This window comes from Schistocerca serialis, chromosome 10 (assembly GCF_023864345.2).
Source record: "Schistocerca serialis cubense isolate TAMUIC-IGC-003099 chromosome 10, iqSchSeri2.2, whole genome shotgun sequence".
Lineage (NCBI taxonomy): Eukaryota > Metazoa > Arthropoda > Insecta > Orthoptera > Acrididae > Schistocerca > Schistocerca serialis.
This window is the reverse complement of record NC_064647.1, coordinates 115,497,225-115,510,496: the sequence shown is the minus strand read 5'-3', so window position 1 is coordinate 115,510,496 and position 13,272 is coordinate 115,497,225. Positions and strand designations below refer to the sequence as shown.

The 13,272-nt window shown below is 39.5% G+C and overlaps 1 protein-coding gene across 2 annotated transcripts in view; it reads right to left on the bottom strand.

The window, feature by feature from the left end:
• The window catches only part of LOC126425161 (dihydropyrimidinase-like), an 87,618-nt gene that overhangs the window by 36,109 nt on the left and 38,237 nt on the right, over positions 1-13,272 (bottom strand). For both annotated transcript variants that reach the window (XM_050088111.1, XM_050088112.1), the window contains exons 7-8: positions 9,102-9,215; positions 4,336-4,583 (exon numbers count right to left, since the gene is read on the bottom strand). In XM_050088111.1, coding sequence (XP_049944068.1) covers positions 4,336-4,583; positions 9,102-9,215 — 362 coding nt within the window. The remainder of the gene's footprint in view (positions 1-4,335; positions 4,584-9,101; positions 9,216-13,272) is intronic.

Here is a 13,272-nt window from a genome sequence, read left to right as displayed (position 1 = left end):
TGCAACTATATCGAGAACCACGGACACTTTCCTGTTCATTTTCCCGGAATGCAATCACGTTATCACTTTCACAATGATTTCGTAATATCACATACGAACCCTCGAAAGGCAAATACTTTCAGTACTCACAATTTCTCAGCGTTTCGAACCATCTTCCAGTCTGCTTTGTTATTTAGTCTACACTTCTTGTCGCTTTGGACTGGCGATTCCGGGCCCATAGCCCGTGAATCTTCCTTAGAAAAACGGCAAGGAGCACATACAAAACGCACAGCATATCACAGTTGAGAGAACACATTTATTTTAAAGTATATGCAGATCGACTTTTACAACATCTCAGATCAAAAGGACAAACTATGGTTAATTCAGAGTTCACGAGAAAGATAGTCCACATTACTGACAGGTTATTATAAAAAAATCTTTTGAGCAGGGATATTTTTCAGATGTACTGAAATACGAGAGATGTGATCAGTATTCAGAAAGGAATCGACAGAATATATGGCCAATTACCGCACTGTCTCTCTTCTCCCGATATTCTCCAAAGGGTTTGCAATGATTTTAGCAAAATAAATTTAAAAAATTTCTGACTACAAATCAGTGGATGACATAATTTTTAAACACCAATTTTTAAAGCTTAGTAAATGTCGTCAGTGATTTACTCAAAAATATGCCCCACGTTAGATAAGGGTTAGAAGGCCACAGGAATATTCAGTGATCTGACAAAAGCATTCAGTTCGGTGAACCCCTCCTTACTTCGCTACAAATTATAGAGTTATGAAATCAAGGACACTGGTTTACAATTATTCAACTGTCATGTAACAGATAGGAAACAAAGAGTAACTGTAACTTCAAATTCAAGCAAATACTCCATAAAACTGAAAAAAAATTCCCCAAGAAGTCCCACCAGGTTCTATAATGGGTCCCTATCTGCTACTTTTCTACATAAACGATTTACCACATGCTATTTATGTTCATTCACTTTTATTTGCTGAAGGATTCCAGAAAGTGTCACAAATACTTTAGAAAAACTTGAATCTTCATTCCCTTAAAATGCACTAAAATTAAACGAAATTAAAATCAGAATGATTGAATCTGAAGTTAATTAAATGGAACAGGATGAATATATGTTCAAATGTGTGTGAATTCCTAAGGGGCCAAATTGCTGAGTTCATTGGTCCCTAGACTTATACACTACTTAAACTAACTTATGCTAAGAACAACACACACACTCATGCCCGAGGGAGGACTCGAACCTCCGGCCGCACAATCCGTGACATGGCGCCTTAAACCAAAGCGGCCACTCCACGCGGCAATACGATGAAATAAAAATTACTTGCAGTGAACAGGATATCACAGAAACAAGTTATGCAATGTTGTTAGGCCTAAATAACTATAAAAATTAAAATTAGAAGGTACACATAGACTACTTAACAAGTAAACTCAACAGCTTAGGCTTTGCAATGTGTATTTTGTCAGCTGCCGCAAACACAGACAGCAGAAAGATAGTCTGTCATGACTATTTTGAGAGCAATGGGGATAGGCCAAAGGAAAAAAACAGATGAATTGCCTGTAAAGAGAGGTGTGAGGCAAGGTTGCTACATACCTCTAGCTCTGTTTCATATCTGTTGTGACCGACTTTGCTGACGTAGCCTTGAATAATGTACACAGAGTTAGATTACAAGGGCAAGAGAATGCTACTACATATGCAAATGATGAAGCAGCCCTCCCAGAAGGTGAAGATTTTCTGAAAATCATGCAAGCAGTAAGAGAAACATCTTCAGAGTGTCTCAGTATTCCCAAGACAGACTTAATGAAAACGACAAACATATATAGCTCAATAAATATAACACTACAGGGTGAAATAATTAAACAAGTGAACTCTTTCACTTAGGCTTAATGCTGATGGAAGCAGTACTAGACGAACAAGTAGGATAAAATACAGCAAGTAATTTTTCAGAGGAATACATGAATTAGAGACAAGAGCAATAGAATTTAACTAAGAGATACTTGCAAATTGCTTAATTTGTGGAATGTTGTCACATACGGAGCCCAAACTTGACCCTGAGGAATACTAGAAGAAAAATCTTAAAAGGTTTGAAAACTGTCAGTGGAGTTCTACGAATAATTAAATAGGTACAGTTAAGAATGATGAAGTTCACAAGAGAATAAAGGAAACTGGAACCCTCCTAAAGCACATAAAAAGAAGGATAGTGAGACGAGTTGCAAACAGTGTAAGAAAACGCCGTTAGCAAAAAGATATCATTGAAAGAGAAGGAGAAGGGCAAAGACACAGAGGTAAGGTATACTGACAGTTTTGACGTCAGGAATATCATCGCGAAAGCTAAAGGAAAGCGCACTGTTTTGACGTCAGGAATATTATCACGAAAGCTAAAGGAAAGGGCACTGTGGATGAAATAGCTCAGCTGGAACATGTCTTGACAGGTTATATAATAATGATGATTTGAGACTGTGGAAGCCGGCCGGTGTGGCCGTGCGGTTCTAGGCGCTTCAGTCTGGAACCGCGTGACCGCTACGGTCGCAGGTTCGAATCCTGCCTCGGACATGAATGTGTGTGATGTCCTTAGGTTAGTTAGGTTTAAGTAGTTCTAAGTTCAAGGGGACTGATGACCACAGATGTTAAGTCCCATAGTGCTCAGAGCCATTTGAACCATTTTTTTGAGACTGTGGAATTTCGCTGAACAAATTCATAAAAATGCTACACAAATCCTAGTTCTCAAAAAGTGAAACTGAAAGGTTTTTGCGGAGTAGCCGAGCGGTTCTAGGTGCTACAGTCTGGAACCGCGCTAGGACAAACACTACGGGCCATTAAAATTGCTACACCACGAAGATGACGTGCTACAGACGCGAAACTTAACCGACAGGAAGAAGATGCTGTGATATGCAAATGATTAGCTTTTCAGAGCATTCACACAAGGTTGGTGCCGGTGGCGACACCTACAACGTGCTGACATAAGGAAAGTTTCCAACCGATTTCTCATACACAAACAGCAGTTGACTGGCAATGCCTGGTGAAACGTTGTTGTGATGCCTGGTGTAAGGAGGAGAAATGCGTACCATCACGACTTTGATAAAGGTCGGATTATAGCCTATCGCGATTGCAGTTTATCGTATCGCGACATTGCTGCTCGCGTTGGTCGAGATCCAATGACTGTTAGCAGAATACGGAATCCGTGGGTTCAGGACGGTAATACGGAACGCCGTGCTGGATCCCAACGGCCTCGTATCACTAGCAGTCGAGATGACATGCATCTTATCTGCATGGCTGTAACGGATCGTGCAGCCACGTCTCGATCCCTGAGTCAACAGATGAGGACGTTTGCAAGACAACAACCATCTGCACCAACAGTTCGACAACGTTTGCAGTAGCATGAACTATCAGCTCGGAGACTACGGCTGCGGTTACCCTTGACGCTGCATCACAGACAGGAGCGCCTACAATGGTGTACTCAACGACGAACCTGGGTGCACGAGTGGCAAAACGTCATTTTTTCGGATGAATCCAGGTTCTGTTTACAGCATCATGATGGTCGCATCCGTGTTTGGCGACATCTCGGTGAATGCCCATTGGAAGCGTATATTCATCATCGCCATACTGGCGTATCACCCGGCGTGATGGTATGGGGTGCCATTGGTTACACGTCTCGCTCACCTCTTGTTGGGACTGACGGCACTTTGAACAGTGGACGTTACATTTCACATGTGTTACGACCCGTGGCTCTACCCTTCATTCGATCCCTGCGAAACCCTACATTTCAGCAGGATAATACACGGCCGCATGTTGCAGGTCCTGTACGGGATTTTCTGGATACAGAAAATGTCCGACTGCTGCCCTGGCCGGCACATTCTCCAGATCTCTCACCAATTGAAAACGTCTGGTCAATGGTGGCCGAGCAAGTGGCTCGTCACAATACGCCAGTCACTACTCTTGATGAACTGTGGTATCGTGTTGAAGCTGCATGGTTAGCTGTACCTGTACACGCCATCCAAGCTCTGTTTGACTCAGTGCCCAGGCTTATCAAGGCCGTTATTGCGACTAGAGGTGGTTGCTCTGGGTACTGATTTCTCATGACCTATGCACCCAAATTGCGTGAAAATCTAATCACATGTCAGTTCTAGTATAATATATTTGTCCAATGGATACCCATTTATCATCTGCATTCTTCTTGGTGTAGCAATTTTAATGGCCACTAGCGTATATATCACTTAGTTTGACAATCTGCTGCATGCAGCTACTCTTGAATGTGCACACAAACCGAACCATCACCGACAGTGAGCCTTTTTTACAAGAGAAAGCCGCGCGTCCTCGGCCGTACTTACTCTGCCAGCAGACGAATGAGGTAGCTCTTGGCAGTGACGTCAGGAGATAGCGGGGGGCTGACGATGTGCGCCGCTGCGTGGTACCAGCACCTGTGGAGGCACTGCTTGCCGTCAGAGCCCAGGGCAGCCGCCAGCGTCTCTCCAAACACTGGGCTCCCCCCGGTAGCAGAGGCGATACTGCGTGCGTGCGCCAGTGCGTCTGCTGCAGGCTTGCTCATTATGTGCACCACGTACAGCGGGCAGTTCACCTACAGGGGAAAGTGTGTCACACGTATAAAAAATTAAGTTTGACCATACGACAGAATGAGAAGTTAGGATGTGACTAGTGTAAATTTACAACAAACCACCATACCTTACGGGATAATAATTTGCGCTTTAAGGTAAACAAAAACAACTACAATAACGAGAAGTAGAAATACACACGTCAAAAAACTTTTTGTATCACCTCGGTTCCGAGAGTTCCGGAACCTGTACAGAAAATTGGAATAGAGATCAACATAAACACCTTTTTCCGCCCTTTTTATTGCTCATGAAAACCACAAATTGCATGTTGTACCACCATACAGCGAGACCTTCAGAGGCGGTGGTCCAGAATTGCTGTACACACCGGTACCTGTAATACCCAGTAGCATGTTCTCTTGCATTGATGCATGCCTGTATTCGTCGTCGCATTACCATCCATAAGTTTGAGAGTTGGCTACAGCGCGCATACACAAGCTCTGGAATCTAAGATATTATTGTAGCGCCTCGCAGCGCAGGGATTAACTAGCGGCAGTTTGGGAGCCAGTGTAGGAGCCCGCCTGCTGTGGTGCGCACATGTGTTGGGCGAGGAGTCGTCGCAGAGCTGCCGTACTGCCGTGTCCGCCAGCAGCGACACGGGATTTGGTAGTGAGTTGATATTTTTTATAATTTGCAGCGCGCTTATTAATTTAAAGAAAAGGCTTCGTGTATGTGCGTAGCAGCAGACGGTAATTTTGGTAATGATAGGAGTTGAATTCTTAAGGGAAGCCATTGTTAGGCGTATAGATTAAGTATTGATTTTTGTCATTGATTTCTTTTGTAATTGTCAGGGAATTGTTTCACTATGTATTTAATTGAGAAGTATTTCAGTCTGTGTCAAGAGTTTGGTTAATTTGTAATATTGCTTTAATGCCACTGGAGGCAGATTTACATACGAAGCGATTGTTCAAATTTTGCTAATTGAATGAGAAAGAATCGCTTTCAGAATATAGTTTTTTAAAAAAGGAATTACTTGTTTGGGTTATCATTTATCGAGTTTAGATTTGATCAAACCCTTTATCTTGAATTATGTGTAGTTGTAGTAAGCAGCAGCAGCCGCAGCAACAGCAGCAGCCGCCAGACAGAACATGCATTGCACTCACCATGAATAATAGGTTTTTTATGGTCTTGTTAAATAATGGAATGCAGCAGATCAAGCAGTGGCAGCAGAAAGACCAAGTAAGTTATTTGTTGCGCACAGGACCAATAAAAAAACAGAGTTTAGGTGATCTCTGTAATAGTAAAGTTAACAAGAGTACAAGCACCAGATTTTCAGTAGAAAACACGAGATAAGAAGATAGAGCTCGTGACTTTCAAGTTCATCAAGGCACTGTTGGTCCAGATTGGCCCATTTCTCGACGGCGATTCGGCGTCGATCCCTCAGAGTGGTTGGTGGGTCACGTTGTCCCTAAATAGCCCTTTTCAATCTATCCAAGGCACGCTCGATAGTGTTCATCTCTGAACATGCTGGCCACTCTAGTCGAGCGATGGCGTCATCCTGAAGGAAGTCATTCACAAGATGTGCACGATGGGGGCGCGAGTTGTCGTCCATGAAGACGAATACCTCGCCAATATGCTCGGGTTGCACTATTGGTCGGAGCATGGCGTTCACGTATCGTACAGCCGTTACGACGCCTTCCCTGACCACCAGCGGCGTACGTCGGTCCCACATAATGCCACACCAAAACAGCAGGGAACCTCCACCTTGCCGCACTCGCTGGACAGTGTGTCTAAGGCGTTCAGCCTGACCGGGTTGCCTCCAAACACGTCTCCGACGATTGTTTGGTTGAAGCATATGCGACTCTCGTCGGTGAAGAGAACGCGATGTCAATCCTGAGCGGTCCATTAGGCATGTTGTTGGGTCCATCTGTATATAACTGCATGGCGTCGTCGTTGCAAAGGTGGACCTCGCCATGGACGTCGGGAGTGAAGTTGTGCATCATGCAGCCTATTGCGCAAAGTTTGAGTCGTAACATGACGTAGTGGGGCAGCACGAAAAGCATTATTCAACATGGTGGCGTTGCTATCGGGTTTCCTCGGAGGCATAACATGTAGGTAGCGGTCATCCACTGCAGTAGTAGCCCTTGGGCGACCTGAGCGAGGCATGTCATCGACAGTTCCTGTCTCTCTGTATCTCCTCCATGTCCGAACAACATCGCTTTGGTTCACTGTGAGACGCCTGGACACTTCCCTTGTTGAGAGCTCTTCCTGGCAGAAAGTAACAATGCGGACGCTATCGAACCGTGTACATCCTACCTGGTGGATGGAGATTATATATTTGTTAAAAACTCGGCAAAAAAACTCTTAACTGTTAAACTGAAAAATAGTTGAATATCCCATCCTTGTGCAAATCAATTGATTAATCTCAAATCTAAGGAACTTCTTTGGCTGAGAAACATAACTTCTCTGAAACCATATAAGCGGAAGGGTAGAGATGATTCATAAAAAATTTGAATAAAAGGAGAAGTTTATTCACTGGAAAAAAGAAGCTGAGTGTTCTGAATTGATTGAAGATTGAAAAATACATGTATATGTTGTAAGATATGTATAAACAACATGATTATTATTATTTTGACCTAAATATGTGAAAAATGTATATGGAACTCCTCAAAGGAACATACAAAATTAATATGTTATGTGCCTGGTGTGTCTTTTTCTGTCCATACTACCTCTCAAGTATTTTAAAGTTAGTATTACAAATTTATGAATTTTTTAAATATTTTGTTACTACCTAGCATTATCAATAATTCATGTGTGTTTTACAGTTTGAAGTATTTTGAGTCACCTTCAGTATAGTAACAAAACGATTTTCTGAAATTTTATCATTTGTATAGTTATGAATAGTATTATGTTTACATCCTTTCTAAATCTGTATAGAATCATATATTCATTTTTACATCTTCCTTGGTATCCGAAATAGTGTCTCAGAAAAAATTTCTCAGTGATAAGGTTCTTTACAATGCTGTAAGGCTACTATCACAATCATCCATTTCGCCATTATGTGTTGTGAATTTACATTGGTGGACAGATGCCATTGGATGCTACTCATATATATTTTTTGAGTACACTCATTCATATTCTCACCCTCTTGCCTTGTCACTGTTGCTGTTCTTTCTTAATTTTTCTTTTGATGAGGGATGTTTTGACTGAACTCATCCAACATCACTAGACTTTCTGTCTGTCTATCTATCTATCTATATATTTTGAGGCTTTGCTTAAAAAACTTCTTGGGTTTGGGGGCCATTATAATGAAACTCATCAGTGAACATTCTTTGTCACATACTGGGCACCTGAGGTATACAATAAATTCACAATACAATCCTACAATGTACAAATAGTAATTTTGCATATAGTGTAGATTTGGTGAGATGACAAAGCTAAAGTTATCTTATGTATTTGTGAAAAACAAATGTGATAAAACATGAATTTAATGTAAGATTTATTACCTTTCAGAAACATAATTACCTTTTTGTATGTTCTATATATTTCAAAATTGTCATTACATTTGAAGTTACTTATGTTGGAACAGGTAATTATGAATTCTGAAAAGGTAATGCAGAAAACACTGTTAATATGTAAGTCTTTTGTTAAGTTAAAGAGTTACTTTGATATGCAATATATTCATGCTTCTTGTCAAGTTAGTTGTTGTGAGTTGAATGTGGTTGGAGTTGTGAACCATGTAGCAGAATAACATGCTTCAAGGCTGCTGTGACAAAAATTGAAGAAATTAAAATGGACATAAGAAAAGAACTCAGGTTAAAATCATTTTCGCCAGTATTAGTACAAATAACCTACTAACTCTTCCCTATGATCTCCAGACAGTAGATGAGACATTTGTAACATTTCAGTTTTTGAAAATTATTTCGTGGTATGAGAGTGAGGGGGGGGGGGGATGGAGGGGCTAAACACTTCAGCATCCTGATGGAACCAAATTTTTCTAGCACAATGTTTTCATGTTGACTAATTTATTTCACAAAAAATACGTACATAAGGTGAAAATGCATCCTCACAAAAACCATATGTATAATGGAAAGTCTGAGTTAATTACATTTGTTTGCTTCTGAGAGACTGGACAAACTGCTGCTATTCATAGTAGTCATGAGTCCTCATGGTTTGACTATTTACTTCTACAGTGTCTCAACAACATAACTGACTTTGTAGACAGAAAAATGATACAAACAGCAGCAGTACTGTTATTCTTTCTAGGACCTTCTAGAAGAACAATAAAATATGTTTTCATTATTCTTTGCAGGTCCTGAACAACAGTTAAATACCTATAAATACTAACACAGAAAAGCAGACAGTGACAAACATGTATGGTGTTGCCAGTTTTAGATTTGCATAAAATTACTTGTTTCACTTTATACAATTGAAACTCAGTAATAGCTAGCAATCACTGTGTTCTAGTGCTATGCGAAATCTCATATTGGACTAAAATTGTGAGCTTATATTATTTATGTACGTGACATCAAAAGTGATAACAATACCTGGTTTGCAATGATACATGCTCTTCCCACGGCTTCTGCTTCAATTGGTTCTGGCCTTGATAGCTGGTGCCCCTCAGGACCAGTAATGCCAGCAGCTAACAACTGTTGTGCTTTCTGTAATGGGTGTGGTATTCTGTTATTAAGCATCAGAGTTGTGCATGTATCACAATCAAAAAATATGATTGTCGAACATCTGTGTTTATTAATAACACTCAAAATTATTCACAGAGTTACATTTCATGTAAGCCATTTGGCAATTATCTTTTTCTATGTGATATATTTGTGGCAAAAAAATCACTGAGGACAGGCTAAAGATTCCAGTATAAAATGTATTAGATGGATATTGCTTCCAAATGGAAATAGTGTAGAGAAATTAAGAAAAGCTGACCTATGAGACAAAGGTAGGACTAGGCCATTGGGGGAATATGTTGAAAGAGAAAAGTCTCTATGGTATAATGATTGACAGTATGGATGCCTGATTTGATTCTTGGACTGCTCCAAATTTATTTGGAACATAATAGTATGGTTTGTGTTCTTGATGGCTCATGGCACGATGTATGTGTTGCAGAGCCATTGCAAGTACAAAAACCCAAATCGCTGCTATGTTTAAAGTATGTAGTGCTTTATTGTTTGTGTATATGTGGTGTGTGTTCTTTCAGACATGTCTAAAACAACAGACACTATTTTGATCCTGTAGATACCATAAATCACACATAAAGGAATTAAAAACATTAGCTACCAGTGTGCACTGATTTATATCAATGGGGTATGTTGAAAGTTTATGTCAGACCAGGATTCAAACATAGGTCTCCCACTTACTAGGCAGAAGGCAGATGCGCTAACCACTGTTCCATTTGGACACAGTGGTCACCATAACTGCACAGACTACTCTAGCATGCCTCTTGCAAACATGTTCAAAAGAACACTCACACACACACACACACACACACACACACACACACACACACACACACACACACACACACATATATATATATATATATATATATATATATATATATATATATATATATATATATGAGGTGACGACAGACAATGATCCCCTTAGTGCAGATGCACACCAAGCTCGAATTATTGTAGTAATTGGAGAGATGCCACATGTAATGAGACTAATAAAAAGAGACACTACATCAGTAATGTGTGATACAAGTTCAGACCCTGGGTCTGATGGAAGGCATCTAGGGTAGTCCATACTGTTGTGGTGACCATTGTGTCCAGATGGTTTAGTGGTCAGCACACCTGGCTAATAAACAGGAGACACAGGTTCGAACCCCATATGGCACAAATTTCAACTCGCCCCTTTCATATAAATCAATTCCCACATGCAGATAATGGCTTAAACCCTTTGTATACTGCTTTATTTGTTGGTTTTTCGATAGGCCCATTTCAGCTCCAGTGCCATTTTTCAGCTCTCTGCAATAATACATTACTTTGTTGCCCTTGGTTTCTATTCTTATGCACCACTATTGATAATTTTGAGTGATTATACAATATAATCTAGTTTTTTGATGTCCATGAAACATCGATTGTTGCTGTCACTGTCTGATTATTTTATTGTTATGCCTTATAGGTAGCATGATTATATGATTGTGGCAACTGTACTGCCATATCTCTATCGTTAATACAGTTGTAGACGAGATTTTTTGTTGGCTATGGCATCTTTGTTCTGTTTACTAGCTTTTGTTCTTTTGACAGCTTTATTTAATGCGACACCAGCGATTTTATAAGGTTAAAATTTCGGTTTAATGACTTAATCTATGAGTTTCTATGTATTAGATTCTGAGAACACATCAGAAATAGCTATAGAAATCCATTCACTTTTTTCAGTCACATGAAAACAGAAAACAACAAAGTAGAACCAAACAGAACGAGCAATGCAAATATTACACATAATACCAAAAGGGCTAATCATGAATATCTCAGAAGAGATAGAAATTTTTGTGTATGTATATCAATCCTTAGAGCATATTAAATGACCAAACAGGTCGTAAATGGAAACACTATATTGAAAATTTTATTAACATAATAAATATAGAAAATGGATGAACATACACAGCCAAAACCTTTTCAAGCAAAGGTAAAATTAACAGCAAAGATAAATCTCTAATACAAAGAAACTCAGAGATTAATAAATTAAAACAAAATGCTGACTACAGAAAATCGCTGGTGTCCTATCAAGTAAATTCGTCAAAAGTACAAATATTAGTAAACAGAACGAAATGGCCTTAGCCAACAAAAAAACCTTACCTACAAGAATATTAACGATTGGTATATGGCAGTATAGCCACCACAATCACCTTTAAGACACAGCAATCAAATCATTAGACAGTGAAAGCACCAATCGATGTTTTGTGGACGTCAAAAGCAGCAAGACATAAGTAATATTGTGTAAGCACATAATATTTTCAGTAATTGTGCAAAGGAATAGAATAAAAAGTTAACAAGTTTATGTATCATTGGCAGGAAGCTAGAAAATGGCGCTGTAGGCAAAATAGGCCTATCGCAAACTGAACAATAAAACACTAAATACTTCAAACATAGTAACGATTTGAATTTCTCTACTTACAGTTGTATGGAATTGTGCATATAGAATAATTATGGGAAACAAGGAGCTGCTTGCATCGAAAAACAGAGTGCTTGACATGCATGTTTTAAAGAGTCATTAAATCAAAAGACATATATTAGAATGTGACCTCAAGAGTCCAGACTTCCAGACACAAATCATTGCTCATTTTGAAGATGCTGACCAAGTAACTACTAGCCTATAGACTATCTTCCGTTACATTTACTGCTCTTAATCTTTGGGGAAAGCTTTCCATTAGTTATGATGCTTTGAATGCAGTATGTATTTAATTGTAATTTAAGAACAGTGCTTACATTATAATGGGTTTCTGGGTCCATTGCAATGAAATTAACTGACATTGATACTAATTGAAGATGATCAATAGAAGTTCCTGGTCAGAGATTTTAGTAGGCTGGTCCATCATATTCACCCAATGTTCATTAGGCCCTTAGGGGATGACTCTTATTTTGTGACCAGGAGCATCATCATACTGACACAGAAAAGGTTCAGGTCCACATTGTTGCCACAACATAAAAATGGTGATGGTCTTTCAGGCGTGTAAATGCCTGCATTCATTTTACTATTAACCAAAGCGAATGGTTCAAGTGGAAATCACAATAAACAGTTCCAGAATATGACATCAGTCACTCCGAGTTTCACTGTCACAACACACTCCGGTAAAACCACTATGCATTGCATCTGCTTGGCCAACATGAGCACATCTGAATACCAAACCAATGTATGGTGGCTAATCACTCCATAAATAGTTGTTCTGTAGCAACACAGACAAACAATAACGCTCTTTAAGCGGCTAAGTGATATCAAATACTCATTCTCCAAATTACTTACTGAAAACTGAGTTCTGTCACATCTTAATATGATCTTTGCTGCTGATAGCCACTGTATCTCGGCTGCAGCACAATTGATCTAAAAGTAATTGAAGGAGATACCCAGAAAACTGTTTGTGCAATACAAAATACGCGTTGACAGTCCACAGCAACTAATTTTTATGCCTAAAAAAGTGATTATTGGCTTTAGTATTTCCTCAATATCTTCACTTCACAGTAACATCTTTAACAGCAGGCACAGACACACTTAGATGCTGTGAAGATTCTCTCATGAGCAGCTCAAATTCTTGGGGTCTTATAATTACATCTCAATCAAATTACCTATCCTTTTCATTGTTGTGCTTGGACAGAACAGACTGTGATGTTGACACACTGTGCCTATTCTTGTATACCCTCCACTGAACAGCTTGTATTCTGTAATGTTTCCAAGGACATTTGGTTACTTCACATACCTAATAAAAGTTTTGCAATAACAGTTTTGTAATTCTGTTTCTCACACAAATATTTTTATTCAGAGAAAATAAGTAACGGAAAAAAATAAATTTAAACACTAATGTAGATGTGGCTTTGAGTTGTCTAAAGGCACGCAGACAGGATAGACATTGTTAGTGAGATTTGGGATAGTGACATTTGTTGAAGCTTACACACACACACACACACACACACACACACACACACACATGGCTATATTGTCACAGTGTTACTGCAAAATAATACTTATCTTATGATATCCTAGCTC